This window comes from Electrophorus electricus, chromosome 17, assembly GCF_041902795.1.
Source record: "Electrophorus electricus isolate QZ-2024a chromosome 17, ASM4190279v1, whole genome shotgun sequence".
NCBI lineage: Eukaryota > Metazoa > Chordata > Actinopteri > Gymnotiformes > Gymnotidae > Electrophorus > Electrophorus electricus.
In genome coordinates, this window is record NC_137513.1 from 10,246,701 (window position 1) to 10,272,524 (window position 25,824).

Consider the following 25,824-nt stretch of genomic DNA (forward strand, 5'->3'; position numbering starts at 1 on the left):
ATGATCTTTCCACTGAGATTTACTGGTGGATTCATATTGGAATACACGCGCATTTGAACACATGGAATAAATATACTAGTTAAGCCTCTTAAAAGGTTGCTCAGCAAAATTGATCTTGCTATCTTGGACAGTACTGATTATTAGACTACTGATCATACCTTAGTTTGGATCACACATTACTTTTGGTGAGCTATTTGGGGTGAGTTCTGATTATTACTAGTAATTGTACCGTAATGATCTATTTAAGGCAGGTTCTGACTATTAAACTACTGATCGTACCTTGGTGATCTTGCTCAGGCGAGTGGTGTCGATGGGTCGAGTCTTGGTGGAAATGGGGACTGTGTTCCAACCCTCATCAGGGGCCTGGTTGCTGCGGGAGCCCGGTGTGTGGGGGCCGGTGCGGGGCCCCAAACCCACACCTCCTCCACCTCCGCGTGTCTCCTTCTTAGAGAGGAGCTGCTGCTGGACTTTAATATGCTCTCTGTGTTCTTCCATCTCAGCATCCTTATGGATCTGATCAATTGTTTTAGGACCCTGATCACCACGTCTAGGAACCCAGATATTCTGAAAGAAAGGGACAAAGGAACAGGATAAAGTGGAAGTGGGGGACAGAACAAATAATAAGCAATCATGACCAAAGAACGATGAGAGTGCCAAAAAACCAAAAACAAACAAAACAAATCTTAAAGGAGTAACTGGGGTAAAACGATTTCAGGCACACAAAGGGAGATGTAGGTATTCAAAGCTAATACCAATCTGCAGTTCTGCACACACAAGGCAGTAAAACACGCTCTCTCTCACTTCCACAGAAATGAAACTTTGGCTTGTTCCAGTAAAGGGGGGGGGGGGTGTAAACACACACACACACACACACACACACACACACACACACACACACACACAGAGAGAGAGAGAGAGAGAGAGGCGAGCATAAGCACACTCACTCACACACAGCTGAAATAGCCAAACAGGATAAGGTCTTTGGCAATGATAAAGCAAACACACTAGGACTGCAAAAACTCATTAACCCAGTCTTATTCCTCCACCATCACCCACATGCATAAGACACTACAACATTATTTCACAAAAATGTGATGTTTGGTGTTTCCAGTAAGCTCTGTTTGCATGTGTGGCTAGGCATGCTGTCATCAGAACTCATCAGGAGAGCAGAATGTTTTAATCTACAAACAGCCAGTGAAGGGAAGAAGAAAGCACAGACACGTGGTACGCTTCCAAAGCCAACGGAACATCTGTATCAGCCAACGGCTCAGCACAACTCCACTTTAGGAGCCACCTTGCATTAAAGAGCTGAGCTGCTGTTGGCATCTGCTAACCCCACCTGGGCCAGGGGTGCAGGGGAGTCTACAAGGCTCTCCGCACACCCTCGCTCAACGTGCACATTTGGCCACAGCACTCTGACGCAGAGCATGCAGGTCACAGACATTCCTTCTCATTCTGTCAACGGTGTCTGAACTTTGTCAGAACATTTCCTTAAGGATATACGGTCATGCTAATTACCCGTCGCAGGTCGAGGACATCCTGCAGCATGAAACGGATTCTGGACGAAGTCTTTCTCTCCTTAATTATCTTCTCCATCTGGTTAAAATACTGATCCATTCGTGGCTGGAGAGAGATGGACAGAAGGGGGGAGATTTTGGATGGGGGATTAGCCATTCATTCTGACAATCCTCTGACAAAAACAAACAAACAAACAAACAAACAAACAACAACACCACCACCACCACCACTCAGGTGGTCGGCCTAGTTCGCAAACAATTATTTTAGTCAAAGAAAGTAATGTCGGGCAATCTTTAACCATGCTATAAAAAAGTTCACCAATCTGTTTTTTTGTTTGTTTTTTAAGTTCCATAGACCACACCTTAAAAATGATCCTACAATATTAATCAATACTATAGCATTAAACAAAACCAAACCAAAAACAAAAACCATGATAAAATCAGTCCTAGCGCAGAATAGTCTGGGCATAGTGAAGTTGTCAAGCTCAGAATGGTCTGGGCATGGTCAAGTTGGAGCAAAACTTGAAAGCTGTCAAACTAGAAAACCTGCTTTGTTACTTAAGTAGAGTTGAATACAATGGCACACATTTTATGTGAAAAGAGGAAAAATTCTGGAGAAATGTACTTTACTGTACTTTGGGATTCAACATGATTACAGCATATAATCACAATTGCCACAATGTAACCATATTATCACTATGTAGATTAATATCAAAATGAGGGGGAAATAAAAAGTCAAAATCCCCAAATATGACCACACAATGTGACTTTTGCAGCTGTATTGTTCAGCAGCTGTGAGCGCTACCTTGGCCTTCTCAAAGTCCAGGTCCTTGCCGATGGTGGAGAGGAGGCGGCACAGACACTCTAGGCTCTCCTCATCGTGGTTCTTCAGCAGCTTCACGATGCAGTCATGCATGATGGGCTCTGTTAACATCTTCAGCTTGAACAGCTCGCCGATGAATTTAATGTTGCCGAGGGAACGGCGACGTGCCTTGTCCTTGCCCTCCTCCAGCTCCTCTTTCAGCCTCTGCCTCTCCTCTTCCTTGAAGGGGCAGAGACAGGAAACAGGAAGTGAGGATGGACACTGAGGAGTGACTTATAGTTATAGTGACTATTACAGTGATGAGGGGTATGTCTGTGCCATGTTAAATGCACATTTCAGGACTGGATAAGGATGGTCTATTTTGCAGTCTACACACACACACACACACGAGGTTAAAGACATTATGGAGTGTGTGTAAGGTGTGTTGGCAGTCGTACGACAGTGGAAGCATCCAGCTCTCTTTGCTTCTTCTCAAAAGTCTCATCATCATCCTTGTCCTTTTCAAATTCCTTCTGACACCGATTCAACAGCAACTTCCTGAAATTCACTGTCCCTCCTGGTTTATCACAGGTACGCACTTTCAGCTACGCAGAGAGAGAGAGAGAGAGAGAGAGAGAGAGAGAGAGAGAGAGAGAGAGAGAGAGAGAGAGAGAGAATCACAAATGCCCACCTACATTGAGAGCAGACTTATAGGCAGGATTCAGCTCCTTTTACACAATTATTCAAGACACACATCCACCCACACTCACTCCACAGTACTCACACACATCCACAACTGACCTCAACACACCTACTCCATACACTCCCACCACCCCACACAGACCCTCACGTATCCACACGTGTAGCCCCCTCCCCCAACACACACACACACACACACACACACACACACACACACACACACACGTATGAACCAACTGTCTTCGCCACTCACCGCCATTAGGCAACGGCACATGTTGGCATAGGCAACGGAGAAGTTGGGCTCGGAGATGGCCTTCTCGAAGATGAGGTCGATCACTCCTTTCAGCCGCTCTTCCGTGTCGATGGTCAGCTCAGTCACCTGCTTCATGAGCGGCTGGAACATCTGCGGCGTGAGCTTGTTGAGGACACTGCGCACCCTGCGCAGGAGCTCCTGGGTCTTCAGCCCCTCGGGGTCATCCTCGTCAGAGCGGGAGCCCCGCTTACCTGATGGACGCCACGCCTTCTCGGCACGATTCAGCTGCACGTCATCACTCAAGGACACGCTGGCAATGATCTTACGAGGTTCCTTGCGGGGACCCTGGCCAGAGCGCCTTGGCCCACCCATACCTGCCGGCTAGAGGGAGGGAAGGAGGGAGGGACAGTGAGAAAGAGAAAGAGTGGGAGAGTAAGGAATTGACAGCCAGTTGACACAAAGACAGCCAGTGTGTGTGGGTGGAAGGAATTTAGAGAAAAATGGAAAAGCAGACAGGACTGAGAGTAAATGCTATGAGTAGAGACTGACCGGACCACGGCCTCCCACGGGCTGCCTGCCCAGGTTGGCGAAGGAGGGTGTGAAGTCTGGCCCACAGTTCATCCCTGGCAGTCTGCTTGGGTCCAGCGGCCGCAGTGGGGTCTTATTGGCCTAGACAGAGCGACACAGACAACAGGGTTTAACAGAGCAGGGCCACTGCGTGGACAAAAGTATGTGGACGCCTAACCATCATACCTATACGAGTTGGACATCCCAAAATCTTGGTATTAAATCACACTGTCAGATTGTGAAGCGAGAGTCACCACTCCAGAGAACACGTTTCCACTGCTCCAGTGGTGGTGTACTTCACACCAGCCCACGCTTGGCATTGCACTTAGTGATCTTAGGCTTGTGCAGCTGCTCAGCCATGGAAACCCATTTCATGAAACTCCGAATACAGTTCTTGTGCTGACGTTACCAAGTTTGGAACACCGCAGTGAATGATTCACCAGAGAACAGATCTTTACCCACTACTGAATTCAGCACTGGGTGGGAACGCTCTGTGAGTGTGACTAGTCTACCACTTTGTGACTGATCTGTTGTTGCTCATAGGAGGCTTCCGGTTTACAATACAACTACTTATAGTTAACCAGGGAAGCTCAGCAGGGCCAAAATTTACCACTGGTACCTATGACAATGTGGCTGAAACACCTGAACTCAATAATTAGTGTGTTTGGTGTGCGTGTGTCTACCTTATCCAGGACCACATCGCTAATATGTGGCAGCCCCTCTGGTTTGTGCATGCTGGCACTGATGAACTGGAACCCCAACAGAAACTCTCGGTCATATTTCTTCTTCTCTTCTGGGTTCAGAGGCTTCCATTGGTCTGTGGTGATCAGGGAGGACAGGTTCAGTCACATGGTATACAAATACATACTAACAATGAGTCATACATAAAATAAACCTATTAGCTTGGTGTCAATCACACCAGAGCAGCCACCATTATCTAGTTCAATGATGTGATTAATGAAGTAAATTTTTATGGCACAAAAATGGGCCAAGATATACGCTCTCTGACAGCTTTATCTAGCACTAGCTAGCTCTCTGTTAATGTGATTTATGCAAGAGGATAGTCTTGATAAACATTTTTGCTTTACATGCATTTCAAAATTACAAAAAGAAAAAAAATGTACTCATATGACCAAGGGTAACATTCATTCATTCTCACCCCCCCCCCCCTTCCTACCCTCTTTGTATTGGTATTTCTGCTCTGTGGGTGTGGCTTGGGTGGGGCTCTGTGGTTGGATGTTTTCAGCATCAAGTTTGTCTTCTTTCTCCTCCCATGTCTCTTCTACTTCCTCTACAGGAGTCTGAGCCACAAGGACATTTTCCCCTCGATCCACCTTTGCTGAGGGTGTGGCCTCTGTCTGTGGGAGCGATGGCTAGTTTAGAGGGAAAGAGGTCATTTAACCATGGAAAAAAGTCAATGCCTACACAGATGTCCACAGGCGAAGGTTCCTCCCTAAAAGCATCGACAGTTACAGAGTGCAAGGAAGTGACACTCACCATCTAAAATAAATCTTAGTTCTACACATCTGGGGGACCACTGACACTACAACACCAAGTACTCAATTATAATGTATTGCTGAAATCTGGTTTGCTTGATCTTTTCAATGTGATAATGTGGCTCATATCCGACACTATAGTTTTAACAGATTCCCATCTTAAACTGACTCGCATGCACAAACGCAAGACACTCCATCCCTCAGAGAAGGCTTGGCTCAAGAACATTGACATTGTTGCTTTAAACAACCTGCCTTGAGTGTCTCTCAGGAATACCGCTGCTCCATTCCCAACTTGTTTGTTGAACTTTGGTTAGCAGGACTTTTATATGCCATTGTTGACACTTGTAGTAGCTTAACTAATAGTTTCTTTAAGTCATCGCCATTGCCACAACTGTGTTGCTGAGAACAAGGTAAGAATGCACATACCTAATACATTACGCTTGGCAGTACAAGCTAGATGTGATGGATTCAAAGCTGGCTGGGTAAAAGGATGGGTTTTCCATAATTGTATAACAGTATATTACCATTCAAGTTGTTTTATAAGCCCTTGATTCTTAGATTCATTTCTTTAGTTTTGCTGTTTATACCCTCATGGCAAAACAAATCCACGTCACACCAGGAAGGAGAAACCATTTGGGTCATTTTTATCTGCAGTGTGACTACACACTCCAACCAACCCACTAACCAACCAAACAAAATTAAGCAGTATAAAATATCTGCAGTCTGCAAATTTCAGATCTCACGTTTCAAATGTTCAAACACACATACCTCTTTAAAGGCATCGAGGACATCGCCAGCCTCCTTCTTGTTCAGATCCTTCATCTTCCTTTTCTTCTTTGGCACAGAAACAGCTGGAGAAAGCAGAGGAAAAAGGGCACACACTTAACCTTATTGAAACCAATTATGCCACATGGTTGGCAATGGAAACCAGAGGCAGGCACACACACACACACACACACACACACACACACACATACATACACACACACACACATACACATACATACACACACACAATTTTACTCTTAGCTCTTAGACAATCACTTAAATAGGTAAAAAAAAAACAAAAAAAAAAACAACCAAACAAACAAGGTGACTGCTCAGTGTGGTCACAGGACAGGATGACATACTGTCAGCTGATGTGCGCTTAAGGGTGGGCCTGGAGATGCAGGACAGCAGCCTCGGGTCTAACGAGCCCCTGTGACTACCATTAAGGCAGCAACACTGCTAAGAGATGCTCGCCACTGGGTCTGGGTCTGTGTCTGCTATACATCAACCATTGTTTGTAGGCTGAACTCTAAAGAGGCACCCAAAGTAGTAACCCGCTAGCCCTCAGAGCTAGTGATTAAAAGTTTGCTAGACTAAACCAGCAAAACTCTAATCGAAAACTGTGGCTTCTTAAAAGAAGGTTTACCTACAGCATACCTACATTACACATGCGTGCCCACACACACACACACACACACACATACCTTGCATAGTACTCTCTGGGGCAGTTGTCTGTGGAGGTGGTGTATCCTCTCGTTCTTCTGAGGGAGGAAGCATGGTTTTAGAAGCCTCAGACAAAGCCTCTGAGGGGGCAGGGTTTTCATTGACAACTGGTTCTGGGGACTCCTTAGCAACAGGACAAAGCTCCTTGACAACAGGGGCAGGAGTTGCTTTAACAACAGGTTCACTGGTTTGCTTAGCAACCGGAGGAGGCATCTCCTTTACAACAGGAGTTTCTTTGAGATCAGGAGTTTCCTTGACAACAGGTGCTGGGGTCTCCTTAGCAACTGGTGTAGAGGTCTCCTTTACAACTGATGCAGAGATTTCCTTGGCAACTACAGATGGAGTTTCCTTTAGAAAAGGACTGGCAATCTCCTTAGCTAACGCACTGGGACTCTCCTTGACAAGTGGAACACTTGTCTCCTTAACTACTAAAGTGGGAATATCTTTTACACCTGGAACATAAGACTCTTTGACAACTGGTACCGGAATCTCCTTGAAAACTTGAATAGGAGTTTCTTTGCCAAGTGGTGTAATGGCTTTGATAGTCCTAGCAGAGTTTTTCTCAACAACAGGGGGTGCTTCCTTGGTAACATCAGGCTCAGCAATGGGGCTGATGTCCCTGTCGGTGGTGGGCTCAGGGACCACACACTCTCGCAGTTCAGGCGCAGTTACACCGTTCAGCAGCTGCAGCTCCTCTGGCTGTGCAATGGGAGACTCCGTCGCAGCCTCCGCCTTTGGGGTGGAGACTGGGAGGCTCACTGTTACAGGCCCTTCCCCTATCTCTTTAGAAGACACAGAACCGTTAGTGCTTTGGGGGATTGTGACTGGCAACAACTTCATGTCCCGTTTTATCATGTCTTTAGGCTGTGCAGGGGGAGCAACCATCTCCATGGTGCTAGGGATCATGTGGTCAGTCACAGTGATGGGGGGTGGGATGTCAACTGCGTCACTGATTGGACTGGTGGGGGGAGGTGTGGGCGGAGTGTCTGGTATAGGGCTTTCTCCTGGGGGAATGGGAAACTCTAGAGACACTACTGGCTTCACCCTGTCTTCTACAGAATGAGAGAGCGAGAGAGAGAGAGAGAGAGAGAGATCACGGAAGGTTTTTAAAAATGCAACATGAAACACTAAAGTAAGAAAGGGTAAAAAGTAAAAGGACAGAAGAAAGAGAAAAAAACAACAGACAGATGTTAACATTCACAGAAAACTGGCAAATATCTCTCCAGTGGCTGGACTCTTTCCATCACTCCCAAATGAGGCGGCATGTTTCAGGGTTTGAATGACACCCGCCCACTTACCCATTCTGGTTGCTATGGCAGGTGGCGTGGCATTCTCGCCATTAGACTGGCCAGTGACTCCGATCTCTGATGAAGACAGTGGCACCTGAGGATGAAGAGGAACCGAGTCAGGTCAGGCTATGTGTGTGTGTGTGTGTGTGTGTGTGTGTGTGTGTGTGCGCGCGCGCGTGCTCTACAGGCATAGGTGCGTGTGCCAAAACAAATATCCCCACAATTAAATAAAACCCGAATGCCAAATCTGTGAACCAGAAAGCAAACGGAAGGCAGGAGTGTGTGAGATGGCACCCTTGTGGGGCAGCAGTTTAGAATTAGGTTTCTACTTTAGATTAGAAAGCTGTCACCCACCAGTTGGGATGCAAATGTGGTGAGCTCAAGTGTTACCTGTGGAGGCGTAGGGGCACTGCGTCCCCCGGACATGATCTCCTCTGTAATGTCTCGCCCGCCCTGATTAGGGTCTCGAATCCTTATCTAAGGATGGAAAGAGTGTGTGATACACACAAATTAATTGGAGTGGGAGAGGGAGGGGCAGGAGAAAAAAAAAGAACAAGAGATTGAGTGTACAAGAAGGAAGAAGTGCAAAAGTAGAGTGTGTGAAGAGAGAGAAAGTTTGAAAGGTTTAAGTTACAGAGTGAGTTTGTGCATTCATATATTCTGATACCCTGACAAGACATGAAACATACCACAAATATGACTTTCACTCGTGTGCCCACATACGCAGACATACATACCAAGACCTTCCTCAGTCTCACCTAAAAAAGCCAAGTACCGTCTTAAAAACCATGAAAAACCCCAAAACTTTTAAAATGCTGACTCTGTCGTGCAACAAATGCTAAAAAAAATGCCCACTGTTCATCCATCTTACCTAACCAGAGTCCGTGAAAATGTTTTATGCAATGACGTTTACACACTCTCAACGGCCTCTCCCCTCACACATGCGCGCCAGCATGGGTGCACAAACAGTGTTGTGCGTCGTCAGCAGAGGAGGAATGAGATTTCCTACCTGCCCGCGCGACGGTGCCCAGCTAAAGGCCAGTAGGCCCGGGCTGTCCTGGGGCTGGAGTTCGGGCCAGGCCCAGTTCTGCTCCTCTCAGCTGGGCAGCACACTCACACGGTGGACTGGGCCTCCCAGCACTCATACGAACACACGCACGAAAAAAGCTTAGAGGACAAGAGAGAGAGAGGGAAGGAGGGGAAACAGAAAGAGGGAGGGGGGAGGAAGAGAGAGGGAGCATGCTAGAGGCCTTGTGAAATGAGTGTACTGGAATGTGCACCCGCCCACCAAACAGCAAGCAGACAGACTAACCCAGCAGAGTCGGGAGGGAGAGAGACACACACACACACACACACACACACACACACACACACACACACACACACACACACACACACACACACACACACACACACACACACACACACACACACACACACACAGAAGGGCTATGATATCTAAAATGGAGCTCCACTCTCAGCTCTTTGTCAATAATATCTGTGTACTTTATGGAGTATTTCTAAATAGCGATGTACCACGAAGCCTGCCACAACTCAGAGATAAGGGGGGTGGGAATGGAGAGAGAGAGAGAGAGAGAGAGAGAGAGAGCGAGAGAGAGAGAGAGAATAAGGGGAGGGCATTCTCCTTCAGAACAGGGGTGGGGGGCAAAGCCACGTGGAGCAGCAGAACTGTGCTGACTTGTCCTTTACCCCCCACTTTTACCCCCCCCCCCCTCACACACCAATCAGTGGGCAAAACCCAGGTCAGCACAGCCAAAGAGCTAGAGATGCCATTGCATTACAGTATCATAGCTGCTCCACCACCAACCATGACATACACAAAGTTTTTTTAACATTCAAACTTCATAAATGTGCACTACCAATTTGACTAACACAAACACACAGCCAAAAGTATGTAGGTTACTTTAATACACACTCGAACACAGCTCAATATGCATGTTAAGCATACGTCTAATCCACAGATAACAGCACATTTCAGAGACAGCCAGTCAGAGACAAATGAGCTGATGCATTTTTGGCAGAATCTTCCTGAGAAACGGTCTCATCACTATAACAATTACACTACTAAATCTACTAAATATATTGGCTGTTATAATTCTGAAGTCTTTTTCAAATTACATGAATCAGTCACATTTTATAAATGTATTATTATTATATAAGAAAAGTAATCTAACCCTATCAATAGAAAGAAATGAGAAAAATAAAAGGGGAATTAAACACATCAGAAAAGACACTGACATTCATCATTTACAGGAATAAACTAAAAACACTATGTTCCAATTTAGAGAATCTATAGGATATTGACTCATGTTTAAATTCTCACTAAACAAGATCAATATATATATGTTATCAACCCAGTGCCAGTTAGAGACAGAGATGGCCAGTCAGTTAGAAATAGACTGACAGACCCTGTTGCTAACTCTTTGATTTGTGCTCTTCTTCCTCCCTCTTTTGCCCTTCCTGTGTGCGCGCGTGCGCAGTGAGGGAAATACGAGTTCATGCCAGAAGGTCAAAGTGCACCCCAGCAATCCCAACCAGCTGTGTCTTTCCACATCTATTTACACTGCCAGTCCCGCCATAGAGATCACACAAGCACACACAGAATTATCCCACACTACCAGTGTCCAGCAAACTATAGCAGTCCTATAGGGATTAAACACATCACTGTTAAGAAGTAAAATTACAAATCAGGATTAACAACCTGGATTTACCACAGAAATTGCAAACTAAATCAGCAAAACCAGTGGTCAAAAGACTAGAGCAGTAGAGATCACAGAATTCATCTTTAAAAATCACTGTCCAAAATGAACAGGTTAAAGTATGTTAACATACCACAGAAGACAAGGGTGTAAGAATCATCATAGATATTAAATCACAGATCAGTGGCATACATTTGATTTCAACATGGAGGGCATGTTGGGACAGCTTGTCTAGACCCACTCACAAAAAATAAAAACAAGACAAGCAAACAAACAAAAAACTAAAATAAAACAAACAATAAACACCTTTGCAGCTGGATCCACAGCTTCAAACAAAAATATGCTTTTCTTGTAGAACCGAGCCTATGATCCTTGAAATAATGGCTACCTTAAACCATAGTTACTGAGACAATCTCTCAAACCATTTTTTAAAACAGATATAGCAGAAATCCCTCCCACCCCCACACCCCATAACACTACTTCCTAAAAAATCTTGCAGTGTCAGTTACTGCAGGGAAAAACTGCTGCTTCAATTGAGGTTGGCTTTATTGTTAAATGTGATTCATAAGGCAGGGGGTATTATTGGGGCACTTATTACATCAGCAGTGCAATTTATTACCATAAAGATTATAATAATATCAGAACTACAAAGGAGATTATGCTGTAAAAGCCCATTCTACATTGACTGAAGTACCACAGACATCCCATCCTTCAGTGACCGAACTAGAGGATTAAGAAGCTAAATTAGCGTGGAAGTGAAAAGAAAACTGCCACAGGAATCAAACACTATCAACACAATAAACAAAACCTTAGTTGCTTGTATGTAATACCACTCCCCAGCCCCAGCTGAAACTAGTTCCAAGTTCAACATACACAATGCTATGCTGGATGTTTGCATTCAAGCCCATACAATGAAATCAGTGCAACACCACAGCATGTCTCTCTCACACATACACAGTACTGATTCTTATAGGGTGCCTTAGCACCCGCTAGTGGGACTATAACTCACTCAAAAGGCACAATATTTGCACCCTTTCTCCTCTTCATTAACCTTGTTTGAGAGAGAGAAGCTTTTGTTAAGTACTGGGAAGCTTTAGTTCAGTGATGGTGCTGGTTGTTCCGTATTGGCACAGACTAACCCACAAACAAAGAGAGGGTAGAAGGAAGGCCTGATTAAGCATGCTGGTGTTTCTGTGCGACTGTTCTGCTAGAACTAGTCAAGTCAGTAATGAGAACACTGCTCGTTTTGGGTGGGAATCGGCAGAGACGTTCCAATTTGATATCACAATGTTCTAATGTCAATTCAGTGCGTATTTGGATATTTTTGAAACACAGCAATTCTCTGCTCAGATTCAGATTATGTACAGCGATATTTTTTGTGACTTGTGACTTTTTGCTGGAAAAAGGAAATCTTTATTTAATCTGCCATGTTCACATCTAAAGACTTGAATTTATTGCAGCATTTCATTTACACCAGTGTATAATTATTTTCTAGGCTTCTGGTGACAATAGGGTAAATCAGAATAGGCTAAGAGAGTGTTTAGCCCCTCAATTAAATAAAGACTCCCTAGTGTCTGCTAGGTTCCATCTCTTTCACAAATAACTCCAATTCTTTAACCAATATGGCATACTAATTACTTGTCTATAGATAAAAAATAAAAATCCCAAAAGCCTGTAGATATTAGGCCCTTGGTGGAAAAGCCCTAGTGAAATTATTTAGTGTGACAAAGACTGATTAGTTTTCTTTAGCTAAAATGGCAAACAATAGAACATTATATTCCACAAGAGTCTTACTAGAGTCAACAAATTCTGCAGAATCATAATGCACTAAACTTGCCATGCAGATAGGAACAGGAACAGGAAATAGTATGTGAATAACATCGGCATCTTCTACATGAAGTGTCTCACAGCGTAGCAAAGGGCGGCAGTGATTGACCGTTACCTGTTTACGTTCCCGTTTGGTCGGGGCCACTTGCTGCTGTGAAGGTGGAGCCTGCTGTTGCTGGGGGGCCGGGTTCATGATGACAGGTGCAGTGGGTACAGGTGGTGTGAACTGGGGTTGGGTGGAGTAGTATGCTCCAGCTACAACACATGTGGAGAACTGAACATTAGCACAAGCACACACAAGCTGACAACACATACCATTTCCTTTCAGATGGTACTATTAATAAACATATAAAGGCTTACAGACAGATAGATAGACATAATTTCATACATAAATAACTACCTACAGAGAGACATTCAGACAAACAGAAAGGCCAAACCAATAGTGGATTTAGAGTCTAACTTCACAGCTTGGCAAATGTCAATAGAATCTTGGATGCAGCAAGTTATGGTAATGACTGAGAAAGATGTTAACTGCAGCTAAAGACTGGCGATGCAGTAGCAAACATACGGAAAGTGAACACAAATACAATGTAAAGTAACTTGATGTAACGGAACAAAAAGCAGATCACAAATATTCAAATATTAGTAACTGAATATACTCTTTCCATTTCATTCAATTCGTTAATATGCAGAGAAGCTCAGGGGAGCTCGGATTCAAATAAATATTCACATCACCTTGTTATTAAGAGCTTCTCAAGGTCTCCTCTCAGTCAACATCTCACCTCCTCAATACCCTGCATTTTGTTCTAATTCTCTATGTTTCTCTTTTACACATATATAAACTGGAGCTACTAAGGCAGCATTGTTGTTTAGGGAGGCCAGCAACTAAATATAGTCAAAATCCAACATGGGAGTGAGAGAGAGGGGGAGTGCGCGAGAGAGAAGGAGAAAGAGAGGGTTAGTGGACAGACCATCAGACAGAGACAGAAAAGGGGGAAGCAGTTCTTAGAGGGAATTCCACATACGCAAACAAGAGATATGAGTCACAGGAAAGGCAAAAAAAGGAGAGAGAAGGTACTGACGGACAGGATGAAAAAGAAACCAGAGAAAGAGAGGGAAGGCGAGAGAGAGAGTGTGAGAGAGAGTGTGTGTGTGTGTAACAGGAGAACAAGTAGACGAGACGTCACAGTCCCACTCACAAATATCGCTCACTCACGCTGACACGTACCCTCCGCACTCCTGCTGGACACTCGGTTCCCCATCTTCCCTCTCTCCTTTCTAACAATCCTCTTACCCACTCCGTTTCACTCTTCTCCCTCTCTCAAAATCCTCCAACATACCACAGTGAGACCACGTTATTTTCTCTCTCTCTCTCTCTCCCCCTCTCCCTCTCCCTCTCTCTCTCTCTCTCAGCAGACTGGCTAGTTCTACGAGTGTCATGACCGTATGAAGGCAGGGCAGCAAGTGTCTGAGTATGAGTGCATGCGTGCGTGCGGACCTGACAACAGGATGTTTTTTTTGTTTTTGTTTTTTTTTCTTCTTTTTCTTTTTTTGACCAAGTGATTTGATCCCTTGGGGAGGATTGCACTGACAGTATTGGAAGTTGGGGGCTAAAATCACTCAGCAACGTGATAAAAATAACACGCTCCCACATGACCACCTTGACAAGAAAGTGTGCTGTGTGGATGGGTGTTTCCAAGTTTGTGCATGATAATCATACCAACAACTATATGAAAGTCATTCCCAATTGACAGAAGTTGTTTAGTCACTCTAAAGGGCGTAACTTATCCTCAATGTGATCCGCATGGAGGAACAGGGCTTTACCCAAGAAGTGAACACTCACAGCGCTCCTTTGTGGCCAGGAGGCCACGGTCAATCAAGTGCAAGCATCAATCAGTGTAAGCACTTGAAACCAGACACCTGACAACTCCTTCCCTTAATAATGGGAGCCAATAGGACCCTCACATACAAATAGGATATCCATCTAAATATTGACTGATTTACCGATACATCTTCCTACACAACAGTAGCCCTAAGTAGGTATAGATCTGCTCAAGGTCTCAAGTTCCAATGGGTTCATAAACACATGCATAGCCAATTTCAGATTTACTCCAAGTCTGACTTGGGAAATATGGAAACAAGTTAGGTGATACAATACTAGCAATCAAACAAGTGGAACAGAGCTGGAGTCCTGTAGCAGTACAGCCAACTATAAACAAGAGCTGTCTCTTTTAAACAAATACGTTTAAATTGTCCAATAGTTCCTAAGCATTATATCACATGCCTATAAATCTATAATATCTATGTGGGGGGCATGCCTTTATCACCAAGAAGTTGGAATAGACCTTGCCATTGGGATGTTAAAACTGGAATCTAAACAAGCTCTATTTATTCCAGAATGAAGCTGCCGGTGCTTATTGGAACAAGAATGCTTGGCCATGTTGGCCCTATTTTACTGATACTAGTAGGTTGCTAAATTCCATATTAGTTACAAAATGTCGCTACTAATCTGGAATTCAGACTGAAATTTTTTCCATTGTCCACAGAGATAGCTCTCTGTGCGTAAACCTTTAATTTTTTTCATCCTGATAGAAAACAAAAACCTACCATTCCATTCACACCCGCAAGAGTCTGGTACTGGAAACACAGAAGTTGCTAAGTTTTCACTGGTAGGTTCTATCATGTATGGTTCCCTCTGATTGCACCATTATATTCAGCTCTGCTAGACTAGCTTGGAAGGCTGCAAGCCTGTGACAGCAGACTGTCAATCAAGCTTTCTTAACAAAATAGTAATACTATGTCCAGACTGTTCTACCCAAGACCGAGAAACCAGTCTGATGTTTGCTACCATATTTCGGTTTGGAATCCTGATTCGCTGCCGTGTTATGGATAGTCTCACTCTTGAGCTATGGGAATGTGTAGTTCACCTCCTGCTGTCTTGAACAGCCCCATATGCAGGTTCCAGAGGTTTTCCCAGCCCTTTTCAACTGTTAAAACATCTGTCCTTGCTCAGAAGCATCTGGATTCCAACTCCTGCATGAACCCTGTTGTTTTTAACATATTAAACCTGTTTTATGCTGACACTGAGGTTCTGAACCCCCATGTCCTCATTTTAGCACAGCAGGTAGGTTATCCCGCGATCACCAGGCTCTTATTATTGGTCGTTAGCATATCACACCCATGGCCTGTACGATTCCCATGCTTAAGTTTTACTCGTCATTTCAGATCAAACTCACACTATTAGGTGTATTAGGTGGACTAGGGTCCCCTTTTTAGACTGGCTCCTCAAAAGCTCTCCTTCTCACACCATTTGAGAGCTTCTCCTGGCCACCATTACCTTTGGCTTGCTCTTTATCAGTCTGGACCAGATTTTTGTAATGCTGTTCTGTGATGAAGTCTGTTGTGAATAGATCAATATAAAACAAAGACTGAAATTAATTTCTGCTACAAAAAATCATGTCCACAATACACTCTCAAAATACTCTTTCCATTTGTGCATGCCTTTCCGGTCATGAAACTTATGAGATGTTAAGTTTTGCACACCCCCCCCCCCCTTTTTTTTTTCTTTTGGTGAAATGGTTAGAAAAAGGTTTGAGAGGTAGCTAATACTGCCACAGCTGGGTAAATACCAGTACTAGATGACAGGGAATAAATACATTAATGCAGAAATAAATTAAACTAGGCATTATGTATTTATCCAAAAACACACCAACAGTTTACAGCAGCATCTTACTACAAGGTACTGATTTTCTTCAAACACTCATTATTATATTAGAGAGCGTGAACGAAAAGCACAAAAGCCCATAACAGCAGCAGCCAAATCAGCACAAGACAAAACAGAGGGTTCAGGAAAGTCACCGGGTTTGTAATTAGGCTGCTAGGGTGGAGAGTGCTCAGAGCTAGACTTTCACATGTATGAGGACAATCGAAAATAAGCCTGATGATCTCATACAAAGACATTCCACAAACAGATTACTATTCACAGACACTACTTAGGTTTCAGTTATCAGATGCTACTAGTTACAAATAGTGAGAAACCACTGAGATTTTACAGCATAGTCTGGTTGACAAGGGCACTCTGATTACTTTGATCACCCACACACACACACACACAAAAAGTGATCCATTCTAGCTATAGTGAGATCAGCATATGTGTGATTGGTATCCATACATACCATACTCAGCTGGGCTGGATCCAGGGTAGAACCCTGGAGAACCAGCCACCTGGTACTGCTGGGGTGTCACGTAGGAAGGGCGGTACTGAGAGAGAGAGAGAAAGAGAGAGAGAGAGAGAGAGAGAAAAAAAAACAAACAGTGTTTATACACATAAGAATGACTGAATGCATCTCACTCAGATTAACACATACACATGCGTGCTCAGACATGCACGCACTCACTGTTCTCTCCATCACCACATGCCATGAGCTGGAACATCCTTGCCCTGTTCCATTTCTCATTCCTAACAAAATTTCCAGTAACACAGAGTACAAGCCTACAGACACCTAAGCGCCTACACACAGGCATACACACTTCAGTGTCCAACGATAATTAGGAGAGTCGAACCAGTGACCTGACTAGCACCCTTTTGAAAGGCTATGTGGGGACATCAGCAGAATCCGTGTATTTGCATATGTCTGAATGTGGCTTACACAAAGGCATTCTCTGATACTCACGCAGGCAAACACACGCACAGGCACACACAGGTAGACAAAAGGCACCCCTACCTAAACACTTCTCCTGATCTCCCTAGAGACAGCATAGCTGGTGCCCTGCATTCATCTCTCTACCTGCTGACTCAGGCCTATTACCGACCCTGCCTGTTCTTCATGTACACCGCCCCACTGGTCAGCGTAGGGTCAAGCGCAGGGTCACGCACTTGACTGCAGAACAGAGCCTGAAACAGCGCCTATGCACATCTACTGCATACACCACAGGGCACTCTGGCCGCACAGTCTGACGGGTCACAGCACCACATCTCAGCGTGCACTCTAGCTCAAAAGTACCTGCCTCGAGTTGTCAGCTAGCTCTCGAGCTCTTCAGAAGCTAAACCGAGTCTGTTAGAATGTGAAAAAGTGAAACTGTACAATGCTGAAGTCTTGTAAAAGTGGCCTTTTAAAACTACAGTGTAGGAGAGGATGCAACAGAGGGCAACTGGTTTTCAAATGACCATTCTGCAGTTTCTGGCCTCAATTTCAACAGATGTGGAGAATGGTAGGAAAAAAATATAAAACAAAACAAAAGTATAACTCCACCAGAAGTCATGCACCTTTTGGTACAATTACAATTTCAGCACATTTGCTGGTTTGTTGATACAAAAACTAAATGAGAATCTAAGGCATTAATAATTAGCACTCAACAATCCCCAGAAACTAGCCATACAAGATAAAATATGTCTTTTCCTTCCAAGGCCCGACTAATGTGTAGCAGGAAGACCACAAAACCCATGATGCATTTCTACAGAACCACACTCATCAGGTTTCTCTCAAAGCCAAAAATTCTGAGGCAGAATGCGCGCCCATTGCCACTGATCATGGTAAGAGGACTGACATCATGTGTGAGACTGTGACTGCCTGTGTGCACGCTTCTCTATGGTCAGTGGACAGAAAAGACAAGACAAGAGGGTTGTCTGCATATATAATTATTGTCCATGATATAAATCTTGTCCATTACACTAAAAAAAAACCCAAAAAGTCCATTCCTTGTTAAAAATAAATACATACATATAGTTATAATTACCATTTACAATATAACATTTTAGTTTAAAGTAAAAATAAATAAATAAATAAAATGGAAAAGCTATAATAAACCACATATAGGCCAGGGTAAACAAGTAACTACTTAATCTAGGTTTGTAGAGATCGCATTATAAAAGTACTTGAACACCATTCCAGAGTTTAGTGTTTCATCATTCCAATAACACCATGGATGTTGTAGTATATGATAAATCTTTGGTCTTACCTGTCCATGTATGTAGTAGGCAGGGGCCTGTGAGTTTGGAAAGCTGATTGGCTGCTGTGGGATCATCATCATCTGGGACCCAGGCTGGAAAACGTGAGGAGGGTGTGTTCCATGAGGAGGAGGAATGGTCCGGGGCGCGGAGCTAGGCTGAACACGAGCAGAGTTTGCGGGTAAAGTGGCCCGACTAGCATAGTACGGCTGAGGAGAGACAAAAAGAGATTGAGAGAAGTGATGACTGATGAATATATTCAAGAAAACGATGTACCAAGCATAAAAAAACAGTAGTAACATCTGGGGAGCATTGCATTTTATACTATTCACAATTAAATATATAAAAAACAACAACAACAAAAAAATGAGCATTACATGAGAATTTCAGCCAGTAAATGAAGAAAAACGTATCCGTTATTTCCAGCCACTTTTGGTTTACCGCTGACATGTCATAAGGGACTGCTGAGGATAGGGGCCAAACCTCTCTCCATATAGCCCTTCAAAGACATGCATGCTCAGCCTTAAACCTACCCTTCCAATTTTGCACACACAAAATTATTAACTAAGGAGGACCAGCTTCCTGTACAGTTTCCTGATTGGTTAATACAACTAAACTGTGCATACATTTTTTAACTGCTATTTGCAGAGCTCAAGGTTTCTTATTTCTCACAGAGGTTTGTTATTAGTATTTTAGTGATGGCTTTAAGGATGTTTTCTTTGGAATGTTCTTTACAAAACTGCTAAAAGCAGCTTTAATTCAAACCTCTATCTTAGGTAAACTTATTTCTGAAGTATGCAAATAAAGATAAAGATTTAATATTTAAAACTTTTCTGTGGCATGTACTTATAGCCTCTTATTTTGAATATAAAACTGTTCTCACAGGGACACATAATAGACCACTAGTATGGTTTATTTTGAATTTTTAACATGCAAATTTGTGTGTTAATTCTAGCCTCAGTTTATTTCACAGCTGTAAAATGGCTAATGTAAAACGAGGCCAAGGCCTGGCCAACAGTCAGGTGTTTGGGAGGATGAATAATTGATTTGCTTGGAGTGGAACGTAGACGGTGGTCTGGATATACCCCACCCTACAGAGACATCAGAGTGGGTAAAGAGATGAGGATGGGTTACCTGCAGTGACCTGAAGCCTCCCTTCAGGAGCACAACACACAGACATGTGCGTGCACGCACACAGGAAAAGAAGAGAAGGAAAAACGAGAGAGTGCACATTATCCACAAGCAGAGTTAGTTTAACAACTGCAGCGTGCACAGAAAGCCTGTAACTCTGTGTGCGTATGCATGTGTTTACATGTATGCGTGTAAGTGACGGGTGTTAGTACCTGTTGGTGTAAAGCTCTAGGCCCTGGTGCAAACTAGAAAAAGAAAGCCAGACAGACACACAAGCAGGCATCAGTGTTCAAGCAACAGAAGCCAGAGCAGGAAAAATGAAGAGCGCTTGAACTACTTCTGCACGTGAGAACACGCTCTCGCGCACACATGTTCATAGCTAGGAGGATTCAGGCAACCGCCTACCTTTTCTCCATTACCCCCCCCCCCCCCCACCACTTCTTTCACCCAGCACACTAACACATGTTTGTTGCTATACATTATACATTAGGCTTTTTAACTAAACAGGTCACTCTTCCTAGCATTTTCTCTGAAACCTTTCTTTGTCGTTTTAATCTGACAAGTGATTATAGCTTCCGGTTTTGAACAGAAAAAAATGTTTTTCACAGGGATACGTTACCATGACGGTCCACTAGCATGCTCTGTTTGGGGTGACATACCTGTCGGGGCTGGGCTGCGGGGTTCATTTGGGGAGGGGGAGTGGCAAAAACCACTGGTTGAGAGGCTGGAAAGTTTGGCTGGAGACACAAAGGAAGAGGATTTCAGTTTACAAAACACCATGTTATTAAGATGACACTCTCTCATCAGTTACATCTATACCAGTTAATAACTAGGTGGTGCCCACACTATACTATATAGAGTGGATACAGGAAGTATTAAGACCCCTTGCTGTACACCATTTTAATCCATCGAGCTACACTTAATCACCCATAATGACCTTGGACTGCTTGGCTTTGTTTTTGTCCTGACAAAACAGTGGAAATTGTAGGCACTTACAGACCCAAGAGTGTGCCTTTCCAAACAATGTCCAGTCAATTCAAATTACAAAAGGTGGACTCCACTGCAGGTTAAGAATAATTTAACCAAACAGGATGCAACTAATCACAATCTGGAGTGACACAGCAAAAGGTTTAAATGCTTTTGTGAAAAGGAAATAAGTTTTTGAATTTTAATTCATTTTCAAAACTGTCAAAAAATGTTTTCAATTCTTCACAATCGGTGATTAGGTGCAGACTGATGGGTAAAAATGGCAGTTGTATCCATTCAAAATCAAATCCACAGCACCATAAATGAATACATAACACAAGTGTGTATGTGTGTCTAAGGGATTCATTTCGAAACTAAAGCTAAAACAGGAAGGTTTTGAACGGGCACGTCTGGCCTGTGGAATTACCTGGGACAGGCCTGGGGAGGGTGCCGGGAGGGGCGCAGGGGGGTGGGGGGAAGTGGAAGGGGCTCCTGTCAGAGACTGTGTTGCTTTATTCATTTCATCTGGGTCTGCATTGAGCCCCACCCATCTACTGAGGAAAGCTGTGGGGAAAGAGAGAGAAGCATAATGGCTAGCAGATAGAGAGCAAAACAAAATGCACAACAAAGATACAAACAAACATCCCCCCCACCCCACCCCACCCCGACACACACAAAAACTTCGAACTCACTGTTATTAAACGTGTTGGACACTGTGGAAGGACTGTGTGTTATCCTACGCTGGCTGTCAGTCGGTCAGCCTATCAGAGGTGGGGAGGGGGTAAAGGTCAGAAACATGGCACAAACATGATGAATCTCACTTTTGCACACTGAGAACAGTGTGTGTGTGTGTGTGTGTGTGTGTGTGAGACAAGACATTCAAACAGCTTCTTTATCACTGAATGTGAAAAATTTTAGCTTTCCATGCGATTAGCACATGTAATTGCCTGGACCTTAAACCTCACTCCCAGAACATCAGGGAGGCACTAGGCCGACTAGAATCTGCTAGGCTGAATACTGGGCAGCTGTTCCTGAGTGCTTCCTGTGCCAGACAAACTTGCACTCATTGAATCCTGACTTCTCTTTTGGGTTTTCTGTTTTTTTATATTTTCCCCCTCACGATTTTCTCCCTAATTTAATTGAGTCCAATTTAAACCTGTCAGGTAACTCTCCTGTCACGCGACAGTGGCCAAAACACTCTAAAAATGATGGCGAGGGCTGTCACAAGCTTCCTCTGTGGCACGTACAGCCAATCACCATGTCTTTTCGAGCTTTGGCACATGCAGAGTCAGTGGGCGGAGCAACATACTCAGTGGGTAGTGCCATCCACCCGTTTCTGATGCATGAGCTGACTGGTTAGTAACAGGAGTCATTGTCCCTGTAATTGACAAGGTAGAGAGAGACAGAGAGAATGCCTCCCCCGCTCCCTCAGGCTCACAATCTCTCAAAGTCAGGGCAAATGCTTTTCTGTTGTGCCACTCAGAAACCCTCCAGAATAGACTTCATTGCTTATGTTGCTCTTATCACTTATTTTGGTCTTGATTGCTTATTTTGTTCCTGTTGCACTGTCTGGTGTTGACCAGAGGAGGATGGGCTTCCCCTTTGAGTCTTGGTTCCTCCTCATGCTCTTAGGGTGTTTTTTCCTACCACTGTCGACTTTGGCTTTCTCACTGGGGGCTTATAGACCGGAGGTCGATAAAGTTGCTTTGAGACAATAGCTGTCGTAAAAGGCACGCTATAAGCAAATCTGACTTAAGTTGACATGACCTGCAAGGCTGCACAGTTACATAATTAGCTAGAATAAGATGACATTCATATACTCTGTGGCCATCTGGGCTCAAGTGCTGAATGGTATGGATAAATGATGATGACAGTGTTATATTTTGCAATTACAGTGTACCTAGAAATATTTTAAAAACACACTAGTGATCCCTTTGTGTCATGGATAAAAGCTGGCCAGCTTTATTTTGACGAGAAAAAAAAACAATTAACAACATTTACATAATTCAGTTATCAAAACACATAGAAAATACTCATCTGGAACATCTGAGATTGGTCAGAATCGTCAAAGCATACTATATAAACATTTCGCGATTGGTGAAAAACTGTGGAAATATCAGTATTGCAAAGGCCAAAACTTCAATAACGAGTAACAGACGATATATTGTACAGCCCTTCTGGGCTCAAGTCTTCCATCCTGATACTGGACTTGGCAGCTGGGAGGAGAGTGAGCCAGTCATTTACATCGCCAATTACGTCCTAGCAAGCAAGAAAGGTTTACTGCATATTGATTTCATGATGGTGTCCGAGTAGAGTCACTATGTGCAATCACAATGCAAAATCAAGCTCTGTGTCACTGCAGAGGTGGCTAAAACACAGAGCTCTAAGAGAAAAGTGCAAAGGAAAATAGAAAGGCAAGATGGAGACTAAAAGTGGTAAATTCAACCAGGCATGGTACTGTCTGTCACTTTTGGGATATGAATCGTGACCAGTAGGGGACAGCCATGAGTCTGTTGACTGCCACAGGTGTGCTGGGAGCTGGTGCAGAACAGCAGCATGGTGAGCCATGAGGGTTGAAATGCACTATGAAGGCATTTGTGACTCATCATTGGAGTCCTCAGTTTATGCCAAGGTCAGTGGTAATGACCATGCCTTTTTAAGTCTCACCAGCACCTGACTAACTTAAACCAACTCTGGTCCTACTACCCTGGGAAGACTTGATGCCAACATCAGTCTAGTATCTACCCGTTTACTCGGTCATGAAGACCTTGCGTGATAACTAGATGGTTGAAGAAGCCCTGAACTTGCACACCCGCATCAGCAATGCAGATATGAAATATCAAATATCACAACCTTTAGTTCTGTCACAGCAGAAGATACATCTCACTGGTACTATAACTACATAGCATCTGTTATAAGAAAAGCAACAAGTAGGAGATTTCAGTGACTGAAATAACAACTACACAGGAATAACTAATGACTGACAGACATTAGTGACTAAAGGTTTGAAACATTTCTGAGCAGGTTTGAGTGGGTCATTAGAGTCATATCAACCAACTTGGGATGGCCTGCAAACTAGTTTACAAGATTCCAATGTTCAATGGTGTTTCCATACAAGTATCCATATACAATGTTAATATTATTGTTTTTAATATTTCATAATTAATCACATAGTAGCATAAACATGTTTCATTTTGAACTTCAAAATAAGTCTACTGAACAGCAATGATGTTCAAGACAGCATATTGTATAAGAGCAATGATGTTCAATACAACATACTGTATAAGAGTCTCATGATGGCTAACCTGCAAATGTTTTTCATGCAGGAACTTAAATGATTCAAAATCTTTACACAGCATAACCAAAAAAAGCTGTCAACAATACATCTATGCTTTTAGTTTCAGTGTAAGCTCCTTGTTAAATAAGCACAGTCTCCATGTAGAGTAATTACTGTATTCCTGATATTTAGAGTGGTGGATAAGTCTTGGACAATATAGCCATTAATAATAATCAAAAATCATCAAAGTAAGCATTCAACAAATGCAGACCAGCAATGTTTTATGGCCGGGGGTGGGGGGGTCATCTCCCAAACACTCCTTGCTTTGCATACTTGGGGGATGGGGAGTTCAGTTAGTGTTGCATAATCTCTAAATATACCCAAGGACCCCCCCCCCACGAAAACACAAGAACAGACACACATGCAAATAGCACACATACAGCTGAAATCCCATCTGTGCCTCTTTAGCAGTTCGGACACAAAACATGCATTTGAGATATTATCTGCAATTTGAGATGGTGCTCACTAGTGTGGCAACCATGCAATGGTGACTAACAAATATAACAGTTGCAAACAAACACACACACACACACACACACACACAAACACACACAAACACACACACGCACGGTTCCAGCATGAAGGTGCAGTGGGGCTCTGCCCATTTTTTAGACAGATAATGAACTTTGACTGGATGGCAGTTTGGAAGATTGTCAAATACTTAAGCGGAGTTTAGGTGGTGGTGTACTGATTCAGGCATCCAGATACAAACATGTTACTGCGCTCCTCTAGGAGGGTAGACACAAACTGACTGCTGGCTTATGACAAAGCCACCGACTTCATAAAGAGTCTTCACACTTTCAATTTGGGGCTACTTTTGAGATAACAGGAGAGATTTGGGTCTCCTGTTGAGATTGGTCTGGAAATTGCCATTTCATCAGCTGCAACGATTTAAAATAATAATAAATGAAAATCAGCATCTCAATCCTATTATATGATCAGTTGGTACTTTAGAACTGAGAGCATTACATCAATGAGCCACATTTTATTCACTCTACAAAAAGTGTCCACTCATGCAGGGTACCAGCCTGATCTGCAAGCCAACCTCCATAACAAAGCAGCTGGCCAGTCTAAAATGTCTTTAATGACTACCACTGCGCTTCTTCAACAGTTTAATTGTTGCAAAAAAAAAAAGGGCTGCACAAAAGAAAACGATCATAATAAATAAATAAATAATAAAGTGACAGAAATCACAGAAACTACATCAACACCGATAGAACAGCAAGCCTGCCTGGCACTGTGCAGATGCTGTATCTACTGCTTTACACGTCCTTGTACACGGGTTGAGTCCCTCATTCCCGGTGCGGTAACGCGAGATGTGCGGCGGGTGTGTGAGTGTAGCGAGTCGCCATGTTTGGTCGCGTCTCCGTCGGGAGCGCTAAAAGAACACGTGAAAGGTCCAGGCTTTGGCGCGCGCTGCCGCTCGCGTCAGTTAAAACCGGCGTCCCACTACAGTCGAACATTAATTGGCAGAGCAAAGCTGTAGTATGATAAAAATAACAAATCAATAAATTATTCTAATTACTGTCTTGTGAAGAACATCATTAACCAACAACGGTTACAGCACAGACTTTGCAGATAGCTGTGTAAAGCTAGCTAGCCCGTTCATTCCTCGGGGCCTTGACGTGTCAGCCCAGTAACATCACCTTCATCCCAGTAACACCACCCAGTAACTTCCACAAAGGCTAAATAGCAAGAATGTATATCGGATACATGCACAACACAACATCGCTGGTATTGTAAAACTTGGACAAGTAGCTAGTATAGAGTTCCGGGCTATCC

At 43.6% G+C, this 25,824-nt stretch overlaps 1 protein-coding gene across 3 annotated transcripts in view; it reads right to left on the reverse strand.

The window, feature by feature from the left end:
* eif4g1b (eukaryotic translation initiation factor 4 gamma, 1b) overlaps positions 1 to 25,824 on the reverse strand; it is a 33,883-nt gene that overhangs the window by 6,436 nt on the left and 1,623 nt on the right. The window contains exons 3-23 of one of the 3 annotated variants that reach the window (XM_035533928.2): positions 21,398 to 21,466; positions 21,133 to 21,269; positions 20,399 to 20,476; positions 19,952 to 19,984; positions 19,743 to 19,763; positions 18,620 to 18,817; positions 16,837 to 16,921; positions 15,999 to 16,058; positions 12,777 to 12,916; positions 8,505 to 8,591; positions 8,124 to 8,208; positions 6,807 to 7,877; positions 6,103 to 6,185; positions 5,016 to 5,211; positions 4,522 to 4,655; positions 3,821 to 3,940; positions 3,272 to 3,652; positions 2,778 to 2,924; positions 2,323 to 2,559; positions 1,519 to 1,623; positions 280 to 564 (exon numbers count right to left, since the gene is read on the reverse strand). In XM_035533928.2, coding sequence (XP_035389821.1) covers positions 280 to 564; positions 1,519 to 1,623; positions 2,323 to 2,559; positions 2,778 to 2,924; positions 3,272 to 3,652; positions 3,821 to 3,940; positions 4,522 to 4,655; positions 5,016 to 5,211; positions 6,103 to 6,185; positions 6,807 to 7,877; positions 8,124 to 8,208; positions 8,505 to 8,591; positions 12,777 to 12,916; positions 15,999 to 16,058; positions 16,837 to 16,921; positions 18,620 to 18,817; positions 19,743 to 19,763; positions 19,952 to 19,984; positions 20,399 to 20,476; positions 21,133 to 21,225 — 3,639 coding nt within the window. In that variant the 5' untranslated portion in view covers positions 21,226 to 21,269; positions 21,398 to 21,466. The remainder of the gene's footprint in view (positions 1 to 279; positions 565 to 1,518; positions 1,624 to 2,322; positions 2,560 to 2,777; positions 2,925 to 3,271; positions 3,653 to 3,820; positions 3,941 to 4,521; positions 4,656 to 5,015; positions 5,212 to 6,102; positions 6,186 to 6,806; positions 7,878 to 8,123; positions 8,209 to 8,504; positions 8,592 to 12,776; positions 12,917 to 15,998; positions 16,059 to 16,836; positions 16,922 to 18,619; positions 18,818 to 19,742; positions 19,764 to 19,951; positions 19,985 to 20,398; positions 20,477 to 21,132; positions 21,270 to 21,397; positions 21,467 to 25,824) is intronic. The other 2 variants (XM_081699678.1, XM_035533929.2) reach the window with 2 other exon arrangements.